Source organism: Amblyomma americanum, chromosome 3 (genome assembly GCF_052857255.1).
Source record: "Amblyomma americanum isolate KBUSLIRL-KWMA chromosome 3, ASM5285725v1, whole genome shotgun sequence".
NCBI classification, from domain to species: domain Eukaryota; kingdom Metazoa; phylum Arthropoda; class Arachnida; order Ixodida; family Ixodidae; genus Amblyomma; species Amblyomma americanum.
In genome coordinates, this window is record NC_135499.1 from 83,701,410 (window position 1) to 83,720,581 (window position 19,172).

Genomic DNA, 19,172 nt, shown 5'->3' on the forward strand with positions numbered 1-19,172 from the left:
TGGCCAAAAGACCGCGCGCAGACTTGTGCCGTAGCATTCCAAGGGGTGCGTTCGGTGAGCAAAATTTTACTGCTCCGAAGAACATTTCTAGCGCTGAAACGTGCCAAAAAGCACAAAAGAAGTGTCCCTCCGATTATGAGCCCATTCACGCTTACGAGTCGCAAGTGAGGTAAGCTTTCAGCAACGAACAGAGCTGCTCCCTGGCTGCCGTAGTCGTCGCTAAGACTAACCGTTTCACATCGGCCAAAGCAGATGAAACTCGGAGTCCTGAACTGAGGAGTCCGCCTACTTGACTCGTAGAACACTACAATGAAATAATAAATGTTTTATCTCTCTCTCTCTCAAAAGTTTGCGAACAACGTCATTCCCGAGAGTTTTCACTTCAGACGGGAAGGCGACCTGCAGGTGACGCTTGCATGCATGCATGAACAACGGTGTTGTCGAGCTGCTGCCTGGTCGCAAGCGACTGCTGATCGCACGCCCTTTGCCGTGTTCTACGCGAGGAGCCACGTTAACAAATCGCGAAAATGACTGGCGAAGCCGGTCTAGAAATTTGCTTGCCGTTCGTCATAATCGGTCTTCCTCTCAATAAAACACCGCCCCTAGCTTCGTTCCAATTTGGACGGCGCAAATCGACCGATAACTTGCCGAAAACACGAAAAATCCGAGCGTCACCAGCGGCAAGTGGGCTGTCAGCATGGCGGGTCAACACAAATACTGTGTTTCCCCGGTGATTTTCTCGAGCCGGTCATGCTTGATTCGCGCCATCCGACTAGACAAACGGTCTAAATGCGTGTTAGGGTCATTGGATTATGTTCCTAGACATCTGTCAACAGCGTGGACACGACGCTGCGTGAACACTGACACTCGAACCATAGAATTAGCACAGTGTCGTCGACAACGGTGCACTGAAAAACTCTAGCCAAAAAACTCGATTGCAAACCTCACAGCTGTACACCTCGGGAGAAAAAACTGCCCGTAATCATGCGAAGCCCCTACTGCAAAACCGTTCAGTTTTCACGATCGCGCTGCGTACCTACAATGAGCGGCTAATCATTTTTTGAGCACAACAAACACAACCTCAGACTCGAGCCACGGCATTTCCGTGACCCTTCCCCCGCATGAAAGCGGCCACTGTCTTCGCGATTCGAAATACCCCGAAGGTTGATTGCATGGGCGGCGACCGCGGCCTCGTGCAATGCTTGGTCAGATTAGAGCAGGGGTTGCACGCGCCCGGTAATAACTTGGAACAGCCAAAGCTCACTGCCTTTTTTGCCCCTGAATAAACTTTTGCTTCACTCAATGCATTGTATTTTGACTTCCTCGCCGTTGTGGCGCTATTAAAGCTTGACTGCTTTAGGTGTTCTCGGGTGGTCGCTTTTATCGAATGACCGTTTAGAATGAATTTTTTCGCCATCTCGTTGACTTCGTTATAATGAAGGATTACTGTAAGCCGATTTGAGTTTTCGGAATTTGGTTTTATTTTAAAAACGTGCGTATTCTTGGCATGCAAGGCATAGCTAGTTGGCTGTGTAATGCGAGTTACACTCAGAGTTGAGAATTTCCTAAGTAGGGGTGCCAGGGGCATGTTGAGACGATGATGCTGTAGGATAATAAGCGCAGCTTTGCAATATCGCGTATTGCTTCACTAGGTTACGTACCTCTGCAGACCAAGAAGCACCGCGTCTTCACCACCTGCTTGCTAAGCACTGTTTATGTACCATCATCACCTGCATGCGGAAGTTAGTTGGTTAAGTAGATTGGCCAACTGCATGTAGGGCACTGACACGAAACTGTGCATGAGCATCACAAACAATTATCATATTCTGGCTGCCACAAATATTAAGCGGCAGTTCCAACGCTGACATCAACACGCAGACCACGCTGTGCCCCACCCTCGCCCTGAACCCGGCGCAACAACTCAACGATAACATGTCAACCTAGTTCTTAGCAGTAAACTTCCACAGGCGTTTTTGTCTGCCAGCTGTATCATTTAGCATGAGTTACTCTTAATCACAATAGCAGTTTCTTCTACAAGCACAGCTTCAAGTACTGGCATTTCCACGTTAATTACTGGCAATTAATTTGTTCATGATGAAAACACTGAGAGTGACTTTTGTCCACACAGGATTACAATATTAAATCACTGAAGAAAGTCAATATTTCATTCTTTGAAAATAATATTTTCTAAAAAAGTGAAGCTTGCATAATAAAGCAAAGACCGGAAAAAGTCCACCGAATTTTCAAAAAATAAAAAACGAAAAGTCCAACCCCTAGTTATAGGCCAGATGAGGCAAAGCGAAAGCCCGATACCCTATTTGTGACAAGCAGATGTACTGAAAAACGCAGTGACAACGGTGAATTCACTTCGAAGAGCACCACCATGTTCGAAACGTTTTTTTAGCGTGCTCATGAGTCACGCACACTAAATTCAGGAAGGAGCGTGCATAACATAAGCATACAGTAAGGCTCGCTTTGAAACAGTGTTTGATGCGTGCATGCCACTGCAGTGGCTCAGTGGTTATGACACTCGGCTGCTAACCTGAAGGACGTGGGCTCGTTCCTGGCCATAGCAGTCGCATTTCAATGGAGGCGAAATGCTAGTGGCCCATGTGCTGCGCAATGTCGGTGCACGTTAAAGAATGCCATGTGGCCGAAATTTCCAGAGCCCTTCACTATGGCATCCCTCATAGTCTCAGTCGGTTTGGGATGTTAAACTTAAAAACCAAACCAAACCGTTTGGTGCATGCATACTTTAAAGCAACCTATTTTTTAGCATACACTAATACTGCCTAATTATAAATGAACCAAGTCCCAGCATGAGGCTCGACATTGACATAAGCCCAACACCAAATGCTGGCCTAACACATGCAGCATGAATGCAGACATGCCTGCTTATGGGGGCTGTCAGCAGTGGAGCAACAGCAGTCGCTGGAGTCACTTTAGTCATCGTCATCGTGAGCCTGACTACACCCGCTGCAGGACAAAGGCCGCTCGCATGTCTCTGCAATTAACCCTGTCCTGTGCCAGCTGTGGCCACCCTATCCCCACAGACTTCTTAATCTCATCCGCCCACCTGGCCCTGCCGCTTCCTGCTACGCTTATCTTCTATTACCCAGTTTTAAGTACTGTATTCCTTTTCCCCGGCCTGCTGGGCTTGGAAGTAATATGGAAGCTGTGGTCCAATGTTGCGAGAACAGCAAACACAAAAGTTTACAGGAAATTGCAGAGGTCGGTGGCCTTCCAAAGTCTCTGGGCTGTCCTCTAGTATCTGCATTCATGCCTAGGATGCTGAGTTATAAAAATCAGTTTCCAATTTCTTCTCTGAGTGTTTGTTCAAGATATCACTGAAGCTGGCTCTGCCAACTGTGCAGAAGTTTATTTTGTCATATATAATAACGACTTTGCAAAGGTGTGGTGCACAGTGCACCACAGACATGATTTCATACTGGGAGCATCAGACAGTGGCTGGCAGGGAGCGGGTGATTGGGGTGCTCTGAAAATTTTTCCAGTGACTCTGGCCTGTGTGAGTGGAGGTGCTAATTGCACTCGCCTCGCTCAGCCCGTTGACTGCTCTTGTTGTGTTCTTGAACAGGGGACAATGAGGAGAGCTACAAGCTGTTGGACAGCATCATGGAGGCAGATGCATCGGAGAAGCTGGCTGAATGCGTGTCGGACGACATGATGGCCACTGGTGGGTGGTCGGCCTTGCTGCAGTGTCTGTCCTGTGTGGATGACACCTTACTGTCCACAGCCAACAGCTTTCACTCAGAAACAGTCCTGACAGAAAGGCAGGGATGGGGAATGGAGATTTGCAGCAAACAGCTCTGGTTGGTGGACAGGGAACAAGAGGAGTTATTTCTGCATTCATGCACACATATGTGTGTGTGTGATCGTGCATGCGCACATGTACGTGTCCTGTAACCAGATTCAAACTCGTGACATTGATGATGACATGGAGGCTATTCTTGGAATCCATGATCACTGGCTCGAAGAGGATGGCAGTGTGACCTAGCCTCCAAGATCTCTATCAACGCGATAGCGTTAAGCAGCCCATGTCGCAGAAAACTCAATGTCGTCGTCGGTATCATTGGCCGTAAGCAAAAAATCCATGAAAAATTCCCACAGAAGCGGCCTAGGTAGGCCACCTAGATCATGTGACCTTGTGGTGTCATCACAATCTTCCCACTGGATTGTAAACTACCCACCATGGCAGGTGGCAGTTTAGTTAATCATTAGTCGCGAGAGGTTGCTCTGGAAAAGCAACTCGGGTCTCACAAGCCCCGCCCTTGGCAGCACCTGCCATCACAGGGCAGTGACGCATCTCTTAATTGCTGCACAACTGCGCCTGGAGTGGTATGAATACCCCCAGGGATCTGTGAATGTAGAGAATGAACAATTCTGCAGATATAGGCATTAACCCATTGATGCTATCACGTCATGCCCTTGTGGCGCAGCTGAAGTGTCCCCTCCAATTTTTAAATAATATGCAGTGAAGCCTCAGTAATTCGAAATTCAAGGCACATGAAAAAATGTTCGAATTACTGAATTACCTCATAAAAAGTGGCAAGAACTGCTTGCATCACAGCACACTCATTTGGTGATAGACTGGGCCATGGTTGCCTGTTTTCTAAGCAAGGACAGCTCAGCGATGACTATTTTTCACATTTTTATCAATACTTTATTATGAGAACACTGTTGGGAGCATCACAGCAGGACTGCCCCAAATTAATAAGGGCCTCTCCGGCATCCTTTATGATGCAATGCGGTGGCCCCTTCACAAGCTGCTGTGTCCCTTGTAAAGGGGCTTCACCTCGCAAAGAACAAATGGCACGTGACAATCATGCAGTTTCGGCACATTAGAAGGACCACACAGATGGAAGCGAGGGAATCGCGCAGTAGTGCACATCAGCGTCCAAAACTGCATGCAGCTTGGCTTGGTTGGTTGACTGATGCGGGGCTGATAGCCGCCATCACCATGGGCTGGCATGAAATTCGGAAAAACAAGCCAAAACTAAGCAGTCTGGCTGTTAATGGAGACAGGTCCGTCCTTTTTTTGTCATGCCTGCCGGTTCGCACACGTCCGAGGTGCATGGGCGACTCTGCAGCATGCAATTAGGTTTCAGTAGGGCTGTTTTGACCATCGTTTGCCGTGCCGGTCACACCGTATTTACACGAATATAACGCGACTACGAAAATAATGCGAGGGGCTAGTTTGCGCCCGTAAGAAAAGAAAAAAAAATATTATTACGATTATGCCGCGAGGGGGTAGTTTGCACCCGAAAGAAAAAAAAATTTACGATTATGATGCCAGATTGCAACTCAAAGGGCAGTCATAACAGACAGCGCAAAAATGAGACTGCACACAAAAGTTCTGAACAAGTATATGTTCACGGTTGTCCTCTTTCCACTTGAACACGGCGTAAGGTGGCCACGCTTAAAGCCCTTCGATGACACTCATGTTCTAGGCGGCACAAATGATATGGAGGGCCGTTATCCGCACTCTGTTGAGCGTCGATATATTTGCGCATCAAAGACACTTTGCAAACAAAGCGCTGGCGCAGAGGTGCTTAGCATCGTCTGCTCCACCGTTCATGCTCCAACGCTGCAGCAGACGGTAAAGAGTGGAAGACTGTATCTGTTTGTGTTTCTTGATCACTGTCACTGCTTTCCTTGTCTCTGTCCACGAATACAGTGTTTTCGTCTGTGCCGTCCATGTTGTTCGACAGGCAGCGCAGTGCCTCCCATGTGTTCACAATCCACTTCGCAGCCACTGAGGCTGATGCGCACTTCATACATCCCGTTGGCGTCAGTTCCATGCTGTTTTGCGAGCCACTCGTCATACTCCTTCTGAACAAGATCCTTAAATGGCTTATTCAAGCAGACATCCATTGGCTGTAATTCAAATGTCATGCCACCAGGTATGACAACGAGGTCAGAGTTTCAGTTGTTGACCACAGCTTTCACATGGTCCGTCAAATGTCCCTTGAAAGCGTCAAGTACTAGCATTGACGGGAAATCAGCACCTGGCCGTTTAGCCCACACCACTCAGAGCCAGTCCAGCATCCTTGCAGAGTTCATCCAACTCTTTTCGTTGTATCTGACGTGGATTCGGCTAGGGAAAACCTTGTTCTTCGGAATTGTTTTCCTCTTAAACACAACAAACGGGGGCAGCTTGTGTCCGTCAGCCATGCATCATGGTCACTCGCACCTTATTTCCTGTAGTGCGAACTTGCATCTCTTTGCTGCCGCTTGCTTCTGCGACATGGTTGGATGATGCATCCAAAAAGATGGGCATTTCGTCGGCATTACCGATCTGACCCAGGAGGTAGTTGCGGTCCCTGCGCAAGCTCTTAAACCAGATATGGCTATTACTAATAGTCAGTTACAAATCTCTAACTGCAACCGGGTAAGTGCCTAAGGGTAGTAGCTAAAAGTGACTCTTAGAATTTAATTAACCAGCTTACTAGTTACAACACGATTCACGCCTAATCTGTCGTCCGCCAACACTGGTACTATTATTTTGCTGTAAAAGCCATACTTTTACCTAAAAAGACATATTTTTAAAATTCAGTGACAGGCTTTCCTGCGAAACACGTGATATATGCCGTCATCACAGTTCTCTTGCAGAAAGGGCCTGTGGCAGCAATACGTGTATTTCGTTTTCTGGCCTTTTCTAAGCACTAAAAGATCCGTTTTTAGTGAAAGTAAGCAGCCCTTTTGTGAGTGAAACGTGTTACCAGTCAGTGCAGGCAAACTTCAGTTTGTTGTCCGCAGTGCACCTTTAGGCAATTTTGGATCATTCAGGACACGGTGTTCTCTTCCAGAAGGTTTAAAACAAAGGCATCACAATTGGCACAGTGCAAAATTCAATATCTTGCACAACACTGCAATCAGAATGCACTGAAGTGCAAGTACATAGCAGAACAAGGACAATTGAAATCATGGCCCGTTATAAAGATGCCGTGGTGTAAAATGCAATGCAGTACACATAAGGTCAGCACAGTGCAATCGGTAGCCTTGGACTGAACAGTTCACTCATCTTATGCAACGTTCCAGCCTGCACCTAGATCTCTATTGCTTCTTTCAGAGTGGTAACATTAAACTGATGAAGCGAATAGCGTAAACCTGCTGCATTACACAGTTGACTTTTAGGGGAATGCAACTACAGGAAATGTAGCGTAATGGTAGTGCCAAGCTGTGGTGGCTGACTGGCATTTTTTGTTCCCCAGACCCAACGGGGCAGCAGCTGCAAGCCAGCATGGAAAGCGCCGCATGCAGCCTCCTCGAGGACATCAAGGCCGGCTCCGAAGCACCATCCCAATGACTTTAGGCCATACAGGTAATCGTGTTGGTTGTAGGCACCTTCGTGCTTCCTTTGTGCATTTTATTTTTGTGCGTGCTTTGTGCTCTCAAAATTTGTCAGAATCCCATATTACTTGCCAGTCTTTGCCCGAACATACTTTAGCTATGTGATAAAATTGCTGCGTACTGAGAGCCCAAGTTCAGTGGTGTGCACAGAGCTATATCCAAGCACAAAATTTTTTTAATGTCGTCAGATATGGCTCCGAAACAACATCAGTGGGTATGATGAAAGGAGCTTGAGAAAGACGAAACTGACTAGGTATTGGGAATGCTGTTAGGAAATGTAAATTAAAAATGCTAGATTCTCTTACTAGAGAGAAAACTGTAGTAGTAGTACCCTGAATAAATTATCATGGGAGAACTGACGTTTCAGGGCCAGCTCGGCACCTTCTTCATGTTGGCTCAGTCGAAGCAAACAACGCACTTTTTCTAACCACTGCGACCATGGCGGCCCCGAGTGGCAGTGGTTAGAAAAAAAGCGTGCCTCGTGCTTCCACCAAGTCAACCCTGAAGAAGCTGCCGAGATGGCACCGAAACGTCAGTTCTCTCATGAGAATTTATGCGCGGTACTACCACAGTTTTCTTTGTAGTTTGCCTCCCGGCCAAACAGATTTCTGCTGAAATGTTCAGGTTCCAACGATTAAGTTATTGCAACAATGATTTATATTCCAGTGTATTCAATCTCCATTCATTATATTTAGTGTCTACTGGTTGACCAGCTTGGGGGCATGATCAGCATGACCCCGTGCCGGTCATGGGGAAAAGGATAGGCTGCCATATATTGTCATCCTAAAAAACGGTCCTATCGAAATCTACACTGATTCTGTTACTTTACGTTTTTTCTGTATTTAACCAAAGCTTTCCAAAGGACTGCAGATAGTGCAAATCCTGTAGCCACGATATCCATGTATGGTTCAATTTCAGTGTATGCACAAAAACTTTCGGCTGTACATTAACAGTAAACATAGCTGGCCCTTAAGGGTAATGGAGTAGATTCGAAGAGAAGGCAAGCGTAGCAGGGGGCGGCAGAAGGTTAGGTGGGCGGATGAGATTAGGATGTTTGCAGGCATAGGGTGGGCACAACTGGCGAAGGACAGGGTTAATTGGAGAGACATGGAAGAGGCCTTTGCTCTGCAGTGTGTGTAGTCAGGCTGATGATCATGATGATAGCTTTCTACATATTTTTGCATAATTTTAAATAGTACTTTGTATGAAAATGAGTTAAAATGTGATAACCTTGAAGAGTGGGCATTTCTAAGAGTGAACTCGTAATATTGCGGACCTTGTGTGACATTCAGCTAGGATTGCTGTTGCCACAGATTGACTTGCTGATTGTTGGGGGAGGGTTGCAAAACTCAAGAATTTCGTGTTGGTCCTCTGTTAACCTCATTCCTTTTTTTTACTTATCATTTCATTTCTTTCTTTTGAAAATGTTCATGGTTTTTATGCAGCACAATACATAGCCAGAGGCCTGTGGCAAAACTATCAACTGCCATTTTGTGCAAAATTCTGTGACGCAGTCAAGTTGCCTAGCACGAAAAATGCAGCCAGCATAACATTAAGCTCAAGACTGTGTATTAAATGTGTACAGATGCGCCAATTGCAGTGCCCGTGTGCACCTTAACACCTATTTCTTTTTCTTTTTTTTTACTTTCTTTCCATTTTTCTTTTTTCAGCTGGATCGCACTGATTCATGCTTCACACTGGTACCATGACTGCTCCGCTTCATCAGCAATGTTGTGTGCATGTTTTTCTTCGTGTGTGGCAATGCAAGATCTGTCAGGTGTGTGGGGATTGAAGGATGGGAATGTGATATGGGGCTAGTTTACGCTCGGCTGCCCGAGTTTGGCGACGTGACCCATTCCAGAGAAGGGAGGTGCAAGAGAGTGATGGACGTTTTGAGCATCGTGGAGGAGTGTACCCAGAACTGAGCCTTCATTTTACTGCGCACTTTTCCTTTGTGGCATGTCTACCCCATGGCCATTGTGAAGTCATTCCAGCCCAGTCGTCCGGAAGGAAGGTGCGCCCAGTGTTGTGGTGCTTCATTGAGGCACGCTCGCTGCTTCGACACCTGTATTGTTTTACACAGACTTGGAATGGTTCTAGCCATACATCCTTCGCGAGGCTGCTGCAATGGTGCGTTTCTTCGAAGGCATATTCATTGCACTTTTCGGACGTGGATTGGTTTCTGTCTTCTTTTTTTTTTTGCATCCCCTGCAATGCCTTCCCAAACACCAGTACTGTTTGTCGGTGTTGCTAAGATACTCCTGGGGAAACTCTCTGGTGCATGCATCTCCAGCCAACAGCAACAGCGGTGGTGTTCGGTGTTGTGCAACTCGCGTGATTCGCGGCCTGTGTTGTGACAGTGGACATCATCTTCGACAGAACATACATAGATGTACATTTGTTGGGTGCCACAGTCTGTCGTCACCGTTCTGTGCTATTGTTGTGAAGGGCAGTCTGCCAAGCTGTGCATGAACTTATGGCTGCGCGAGAAATTGTTAGGGCCACTTTGTGCAGTTGTAAACAACCGAAAGAAAAAGGCCCAGCACTGCTTTTCAGGTGCAAATTCATCACTTTTGTGGCCAATATTGTGTATGTTGACCCACTGTTGCTTTTGCTTGCTGCTTATTTTGTTTGGTGCAGCCGCTTTGATCATCATTTCATTTGTGAGGTGTGTTCACTTTTCATTTACTTTGGTAATCTATTTTCAGACTGTTTTACGGACGTTTGGGATGGCAATTTGTTATGTGCAGGATATTTTTAAATCACTTGATTTCTTCTGAACTAAATTGCTTGCTCGCCGTGCATTGTGTTGCAGTTCATCATTGTATTAAAAACTTTCTTTTTGCTGATTTGTTGTTAGGCAGCTCCATTTCGAGAGCCAGGAATCATAGCTGTAAGCACCAGTGTGTAAAGTCATTTTTTTTTTATATAGCATGCCGGTAACTTGTGACATTCAATGTAGCTATAGTGTTGACCTTTAAAAATTTTACATCATTTGTAGTGTGGTTTGCACTTATTTTGCTTTCTGTTGTTCCAAAAGGAACTCAACATCATGTTCTCTGCCCTGTGGATAAGGTGCTGGTTTGGCAGTATTCATCGTCCTTTAAGTTGAATGTAATCATTTTGCAGGGGCCAATCTGAGGGATTCTTTGTTATTTATTAACGCTATGATTTTAGTTACTACTCTGTGAGAAAGATTCCTTGGTTGGGCATCAACCCTGAGCGTACATACCTTCAGGACCACTGAAAAAATGTATACTGAGCCCACACGTGCACTACAGTGCAGTGCAGGGGTAAAGAAAATGCTATGTAAAAAGCGGATTGTTAGTGCAGTTTCTTGTTTTAGCCGCAGTTTCCTGAAGAGTGCAACGCCGCAGATAGGGCTGCAGATGGTGCCTACCAGCAAGAGTGTGCCAAGTGCTCTCTGTGGGCTAGGCCTATGTTGTGCAGTGGCATGGCGAGTTGTCCACTTTAGAAATCAGTAGTCTGTGTACAAAACACCGAGTATTGCTTACCTTTTCATTCTTCATTAATTGCTGATAAGGTCATCCTTCTTGAAAGACTGTGAACCTGTTTTTGACGTTACGCTAAACAGCATTTGTGACAGAATTGTTGCCGCCTTTTTTACCTTATTTCTTTTTTTTTTCTCTGGCATTAGTGGCAAGGGGTACATAAAAGATTGCAAATTTTAGCAGATTTTCAGAACACTGCCAGTCCCTTTTGATTTCATTTTGATGTGCTATGTTCCAGTTGGTCACGGTATCAGTCTCTTACTCTACAGGGAAATGGCACCTGGGAGGGTGCAGTGTGATGGGATGTATCTTTGTGTTGGCTAAAAAAAGTGTCACTCTGTTTGGTGGCAAAATTCTCAGCAGTGGCGAGTTGGGACTAGCAAGGGCACACTGTTTTGGTTGGGTGTGAATCACTTGCGTGCTTGAGTGTTTGTTGACAGCATAAGCAAGGAATAAGTCTCAAGGGGGTCTCCGCCTTTACTGCTGTGCTGCTCCAAGCAGCTCCAGCGATAGGACACATCCTGCAGCTGTGCTCGTGTGGCCACAGTCACCAAGGAGTTTGCAAGGGTTCCTTCAAGGTAGCACAATTGTTGTTGCTCTAGTCATAGCCTCGGGTGGTTTGTCAAGGCTGTTTGGCGCAGCATCTTCTCACGTTGAGCGTGAATTTCTGTTCATTTGTGCAGTGTTAGTAGTGCGCGTAGTTTAACAAGGCAGCATTTATTCATGTCTCACATTAAGCAATGTGCCATGGCTCTCAGATTGTGTACATTATAATAGATTGCAAAGTGTTGATTTGCTGTGAAGTGCAAGCCCTTTTGTGTCCTTTGAATGTTTCAGAGCATTTGTCTCCAAAGTCCATCGTACAGCAATACCTTGGCATAGTTAGGCATGGAGAGAGTGGCAAATCCTCCGTAGTGACTTGTGAAAACTCCCTTTGTCTGCAGAAGCATGTTCGTGTCTATCAGTCACTTTGTAACCTCACATGTTGGTTCAATGTTGCATTAATGGTTGCAGGAAAATAGGTGGAAACACTTGCTCAAACTGTGCAGCATTTGGCACCAAAGGTTTATTTTCTACATTTATTTTCAGTGCACAGTCAGCAGGTGCAGCAACTGTTTGAACTGTGTAACTTTTCCACTCGACCAAGGTGAGCCAACAGACTAGGTTTCCATTGTTCACATGTCTAGCTTATGAGGTTGATTGTGCAGTGTCTCATCCCGTGCATGTCACTTAATCTTTACCATTCTTCTTGAAGCCTTTCGTCCATATGTATTGCCGGAAGTTAGGCAAGTTGGTGATTCATCTTAAACTGGCACCAGCGTATGAGAGGGAGACAGAGAAGATGTAGTTGTCATGTATGCCTCTTCTCTGTCTTCATGTCGTACGCCGGTGCCAGTTTAAGATGGTTACTCTCATATGTTCTTTGTACAGTGACATACATTTTTCATGTGTTGCACACTGTGTACTCTTGAAGTACTTTGTGAGCAGTGGCTCTGTGGTTGTAAATATACTTCATTGAAATGAATCGCCTCTTCTGTCAGTTTGCAACAGCAGTCACTCGCAAAAAACCTTTGTCTTTGTTGCACTTGAGGAAAGCATGAAAGTCCTGTATTTAATTATAAGGGTCCAGAATGGTCATGAAAAAACATGGGTGCTTCCTTTTCAAAGCCTGTTGCATGCACGTAACTTAATCATTGCCATGTTTTGATATTAGGCTTTTGCTGCGCTGCGTCACATGGCGAAAGGTCTCATACAAAGCAAATTGGATCGTGCTTGTTATGTTTCCGTAATCCGTTTATTGCTGTCTGAAGAAAACACCGAAAAGACCAAAGAAAGCAAGTGCACATGCAAAGCAGTGGGAGGTAAAGCCAGTTATGAAAAAAAGAACATAGCCAACTGCCCAGAGGGGCATTTAGAGACGCGGGCTTGTGCAGGTCCTAGTGCACCCAAGGACCACAGAGGTTTTTTTTTTTTTTTTAACACATTTGGGTAGTGTGGCTTGGCAACGATTTCCTCGTTTGGCAGGGTAGAGCTTCTTTTGCTGAAGAATCTGCAATTGACCGTACGAATTCACATTTCGCGCCAGAGCGTTAAAAAATGCGGCGTTCGATGGATGTTACGGAACCACGCGCCACGTTTTAGCCGGCCCGCTGGCCAGCTGTGTGCGCTGACGGCACTGCGGCGGTTTAGCGAAGCTGCCACACTAAGTGACCACGCCGTAAATATTGAGAGCCTGCAGTCACTCTACCACCGCGTGCTAACTTCGTTTCATAAAGAGAGGGAGGGTCGCAGGCGCCGCCAACCGCCTGAGGCTTTGAACGCACGTAATGCGGGAGATCAGAGCCACAAACGTGCACGAGTCGAGGATGAATACTAATTTTCATTGCGTGTTTTCTTCCAAATTATGCATTAGATATTAGAGAACATGGACCACCATGCGTGGTATTTGCCTACGCTATTCGCTAAATAATTTGATTGAATTTCATCTGTCATGCTGTTCCGATTTCATCAACCGTACAATGGCTGTGACGTGTAGTTCACACTTGGGTCAACGTGAGGCACAAAACATCTAAACTAGCCTACTTCAAGAGCTGGAATGACAACAAACGATGTATCAGCAGTTATTTGGTTGGTAACAACTGTATTCAAAAGTCCTGCAGAGCTTTCGCCGACGGGGCCTTAGGTCTCCCACGTGGGGACGTAGAGGTGTTGCCTCGCCGTCGCCTCGCGGGCCTGCTGGACGGCCCAGAGTTGGTCACCAAGACGGGCTGCGCAAGGCAGCGGCCCACCGCGGCGGGAGGGTTCCGGAGTTAGCACCGTCAGGGTTTTTGCTACAGTCCCAGAGCATGTAGGGTAAAGTTGCTATATCGCCGTTTCTTTTTTTTTTTTTTTTGTCTCGCGGGACCTGCACGTCACAGCAATCGTTCGGTTGTTGAAACCGAAACAGCGTCAAGAAGAAATTCAATTATGAATTATTTAGCGGACGTAGGCGAATACCACGCGGTGGTCCATGTATTGTAATGTCTAACGCATCATTTGAAAGAAGTAAGCACGGAAGGAAGCATTGCGATTTTCACAAAATCGGCGCCACGCTGCGGCGGTGCCGCGAACTAGTCTAAGAAGGATCGGCAGCGCGCAGATGCATTTGTTTGTAAGGCTCCTCCTTATAGCGAGCGCTTCATCGGCGCATCAGGCAGTGTTTTCATGCCTTTCCTACAAAATTATTGGCGATTTTCGTTACTTGTAGTCGCACACTCTGCGGCCGCACTGCGACGCCGTCTACGGAGAACTCGCCCTGCAGATTGGCGCAGCAAGCATTTTCGAATGTTTCGGATGCGTGCGTATAATTTCATTGCTTAACCGTTGCTGACAGTCCGAAGGGAAGGCAGCTTTGGGTGTAGAAATTGTGGATTGGGCAAACCAGGCACAGCGTCGATAGTCGTGTGTTCACGGCGTATTCGGGGAGACGACTTACAGGCGAGGACTCGGTGCCATTATAGCTTTCTTTGGTTGTAATTGAACGGCTAGGGCGATAATCGTGGCTGGTCTTTCTAACTGCTGCCGCAATGCAACCGTAATGCACGCAAAATAGTGTTTCATCGTAATTAAAGCGCCCGCATCATATTTTTTCGTCTCTGCGTTTTATACTTTCGCAATTGTGTCTCTTCATGCTAAGCACTCGTGTTCACAGTCCAGAAACCTCAAAGCGAAGAGGCCGAAGCGAAGCTGCATAGAATTAAAAGCAAGTTAACATAGCAACTGCGCGCTACGATTATTTTCCGCAGCACGCCGCTCCAGTGCTCTAAATGCACTTACATACAGGGCAACGTCGCTTGCTCGACTGAAATGACCACACATAAACGCTACCGGGTTTCAGCGAGCCGAATCAAAGCACACGACGGTCGAAAGCGAAACCATTGCAAACCGTTTCAGTTTCCAGCGTTATGCAATGATTTAGCAAAGCCTTGCTGACCTGCAATGTACCAGTAAAACCGAAACGTGCTGGCATTTTTCTGCTTCGCCGCATAAGAACTTGGAGGCGGGTGACGATCGTGCGCGGTTCCACTTGCATGGCGGACGTTTGCCAACATAAACCGACGATCTCCAGCTTGTCATCTGTTCTGGGCTTTACTCTGACTAATACAAAGTGTTTAACTAAAACTAGCCGCTTTACTTCAACGAAAAATCGTGTCTCAATCGTGCAATCAAGGAAATTTGCTAATGCACCCAGGCTGACCACAGACGAAGTCCTCTTTAAGGTTGCCATGTTGGTCCAACAGCGGCGCCACCTATATTTCATGAAAATCGCTTGTAGCCCTTTAGTGTCCGTGCCGTAACATTTTTCGCATTTTGAAGCACTCGTATCCCTCCCAAGACAGAAACACGAGCATCACCCATTCATGCGCGTTCTTGGTTGCGACGCTGCGCTTGTTACTAGAGCATTCAGGTTTCGTGCACATGATGCAGGTCCATGGCGGTAAAAACTCGCGCCTCTCATTTTTGCACGGTTTGGAAGGACACTGCTACGCATATCGGTGCATACGTTCTCAGGTTGAGCGGCGTGCCTCACCGCGTCTTTTGGTGGGTGGTGGTGGTTGTTGCTATGAAGGGGGGAGGGGGGGGGTACTGGTCTTGGTGAGTTTTTTTTTTTTTGCGTAACCGAGCGCGGAGGATTAAGGACGGTGATAGCGAAGAGAGCGCGAGGAGGAAAGTGGAGAAGAAGGGTACGGCCGCGGGTAGCATGAAGGCAAATTCTCGGCCGCCATGGCAGGTTGCGCGGCGGCGACCCGCGGCACCAGAGTAGCGCGCGCCGTCGTATGCTCGCCGATTGAAGAGTGCCATTTGTGGTCTCTTTGAATAAAGAAGAAAGAAAGAACTTTGAACAAAGAAAAAATACTGCAGACTAGGTCACGCGACTCTATACAACCCTCAGTTGGTCTCATGCGGCTAGGACATTCCGTGTTTTTAAAAAGCTTGGTTACCTTTAGCTGGGACACCTGTATAAAGGGAGCAGTGCCCTCCATGTCCCAGGAACAAATGCACGGTAGTAAGAACATTAGGGGCAGGCGCCTGTACTTTGGATGTACTTTGAAACGTCTACTTTGGATGTCAATGGAGGCAAACCTTTCCCGCTAACGATGTCCCAGAAAGTGCAGTTCAGGAACAGCAAAAATGCACTTATCTTCAATCCTTAAGGGCTGATAGAGTTTAGGACCTGTTTCAAACTTTCACTGTGCTGCTCACGTGTCTTGCCCCAGATGATTATGATATCATCAGTGTAACATAGTACACCTTTGCAGTCTTTCAGTAACAGCTGCATCGTTCTTTAAAAAGCCGCAGGAGCAGAGGCCAGACCAAAGCCTATTCTTTTGGAGCAAAACAACCCATCGTGGGTAATAAAGGCTGTTAAGACGCTACTCTCCGGTGTAAGTTCAACTTGGTGGTACGCAGAGTCAAGTTTTGAAAAATACTTCACACCGGCGAGTCGATGTAGGAGTTCTTCCGTGTAGGGGAGAGGAAATGGTTCGGAGATGACAGCTCTGTTGGCCTCGTGGAGGTCCACACACAACCACAGCGAACCACCTTTCTCACGACTACTGTGGGAGAGACCAATTACCCCTGCGAGTGCAGACGGTGCAGCTAGCTCATCCGCCCCTTGCATAGTCGGGGGCAGGCGCCGTAGTTTAGCAGAAACCGGCGGCGCGGACGAGTGACGGTGAACGGGGTACACAAGCTTCTAACGAGCCCGAGGTTCGTCGTGAAGAGGTGCGAAAACTGATCCTCCAGCTCAGGGGGGAGCGAGACTGGGGGGAGGGGGGGGAAGTCTGCGCGCTTGATGTTGCGGTAGCTCGACGTTGAACTAAGAATATTTATGCCCGGCTGCGGACGGCGTCAAGCCCTAGCAAACACGTGCTTTCCGTTGTGATGTGACAGCAGACGTGCACAGCGTATAAATATCCGCGAAAAATCGGCGGTAATGTTCCTCGCTCAGCGCAGAGACTATAGTACCAGTGTCAACAATTAGAGAAAAAGGTATTTGTCCTATCGTAACCGTGGCACGAATTTCTTTCGGTGAGCTGTCCTGATCGCCGACATTTAAGATTGTGATGGCGTTGGCCTTCTCAGCTTTTTGACACGGCGCTGTTCTTTCCACAGTTTTCTTTTTCTTTGACTTGCAGACGCTTCCATAATGTCCAATGTTTCCACACTTGCGGCAGTGTTTTGATTTTTTCTTGACACGCAGAGAAATTTGCGAGGTGTGACACTGAACCACAGCGGTAGGAGGTCCCGCGGGAGGAGCTGAGTGCCACTGTTTTCGTTACTTGAACGCGGTTCGCTGAAGAGCTGACAGTGCATTCTTCCAATCGCTTTTCTGCTTATTCGATCTGCTTTGCAATGTCTACAGTGCATTGAAGACAGATTGAGAGAGGAACCCTCGTATAAGTAGGCGTCCTCGTATCTTTTGTGAAGTTGTTCCCTCTAGCTGGTCACGGATCATGCTGTCAGTTGCAGTTGCGAAATTGCATGTAAAGGAAAATTCTCGAAGACCATTTACGTAAACATGAAAAGTCTCACCGGGTAGCTGTCTGCTCTGGCGGAACCGGAGGCGTTCCACCAGGCCATTTGTCGCTGTTGTGAAGTGAGCGTTCCATGTGGCGACAGCAGCAATGAAGGGGGCTTCGCCAGCACTTGACGTGACGCTTGCCCGAGGATCGGCGGTGCTCCGTGATGCAGCAAGGCTGTCGTGCACACGTTGGCGTTCGACACCAAGCTAGTTGAAAGTATTACCTTGCGACGCTGGGGCTGTAGCTCGTCGCTTCGAAAAAGTTCAGGAAGGCCGGCTTCCATTGCTGCCAGAGTGCTGCAGGTTCGCCTGGCGTAGGCAGGAATGGTGGGGGCGGCGGAAACGCTCCGACAGACATGATTCCGAACTAAAGTGAACTAGAATTCCGAACGCACGGATCTCGGAACGCGAACTACGTTGGAGTCCTCGTCGCCCTTCTGTGGTGTTCTGTATCTAGCCGGAGGAAACGAAAAGTTTCAGAGTGCAGTTCAGGGTAGACTTTATTTCAAGCAGAGAGTGTGGGTGGTGTGTTTTCCCGAGAAGAGATAGAAGGGCTGAGGATGATAGTACAGGCCGTAGAGAAAACGAAACAAACTTAGGCATGATACAACTGTCAGTCTGACTACACCTACTGCAGGACAAAGGCCTCAACCATGTCTCTCCAATTAACCCGATACTGTGCCAGCTGCGCCCACCCTATCCCTGCAAACTTCTTAATCTCATCTGCCCGCCTTTCTTCCTCCGCCTACTGCGATTGCATTCTGTTGGAATCCAATCCGTTACCCTAACGGCCATGGGTTATCTTGCCATCGCAGTACGTGCCCTGCCGAAGCCCATTTCTTCCTCTTGATTTCGACTAGGATGTCATTAACCCGCTTTGCCTGCTTCCGGTCTCTTAACGTTACACCCATTATTGTAGCGAGAGCTACACTGGGCTACCGGTCGAGCAATTCGCGGTACATGGGAGAGGAAAGTTGTGCGCATGCGCAGAGCACCGTCAGAGCAAAGCGTGAGGTCACGCGGATGAGAAGTTGTGCGCATGCGCCGATACCATGGTAACCAGAGTGGCCCCACAGCTGCGCCGCGTTCTTCGTCGCCGCACGCCGCTCTATCACCCGAACCCCGCGTCGCATGCGCAGGATTGCGTATAAAAGACGGAGATGTAGTGGGCGTCTGTATCACGTCTGACATGCATGCAGAACAGAGTCCAGCCGCTGCTAAACGGTGGTATAGACAAGAAAAGAATAACTCTTCCGATCCTGAGGTTGTCGCCTGGCAGTTGGCTTGAACGAAATAAGAACGCTGGAGTCTGTGTGTACGTGAAACTAGGTATCACCGCTGTCAGATATATAATTCTCCCTTCGGTCGCGGTGAATAATGGTGACGGCTGCTGTGTTCGGCTTCTGGAAAGCGGCATTATCGTCCAAGGAGTCTACGTGGCATAGGGAACATCTGTCAAGCAGACGATTGATGTGGTTGCGGTTTCACTGTTGTGTGTTACTGTGGGGGATTTCAACAGGAAACAGGACTCTCATAGTCAGTGTATGAAAGAAAAGTTTGACTTTAGCTTCCGACCCTCACGTCCAGACTACACAATGGGGAACTACTATGGAGCTTGTATACTAAAGAGGCTCTAGCAAATCGAAATACTGTATCGACAAAATTGACGCCGCTGCATGCTACTTCACAGGTCATCGGGCAGTATTCGTCTGTCAAGCAAAATG

The 19,172-nt window shown here is 47.3% G+C and overlaps 1 protein-coding gene across 10 annotated transcripts in view; it reads left to right on the forward strand.

The window, feature by feature from the left end:
• The window catches only part of LOC144124708 (uncharacterized), a 75,474-nt gene extending 63,052 nt beyond the window's left edge, over positions 1–12,422 (forward strand). For 3 of the 10 annotated variants that reach the window (XR_013313268.1, XR_013313266.1, XR_013313265.1), the window contains 4 exons: positions 3,596–3,694; positions 7,233–7,342; positions 9,042–12,164; positions 12,280–12,406. Coding sequence is in view for 5 of the 10 variants with exons in the window: in XM_077657555.1 (XP_077513681.1) it covers positions 3,596–3,694; positions 7,233–7,327 (194 nt within the window). In the remaining 5 variants the exon portion in view is untranslated. Of the gene's footprint in view, positions 1–3,595; positions 3,695–7,232; positions 7,343–9,041 lie in introns of all 10 variants that reach the window. The other 7 variants (XM_077657555.1, XM_077657553.1, XR_013313269.1 and 4 more) reach the window with 6 other exon arrangements.
• Positions 12,423–19,172: the final 6,750 nt, after the last annotated feature.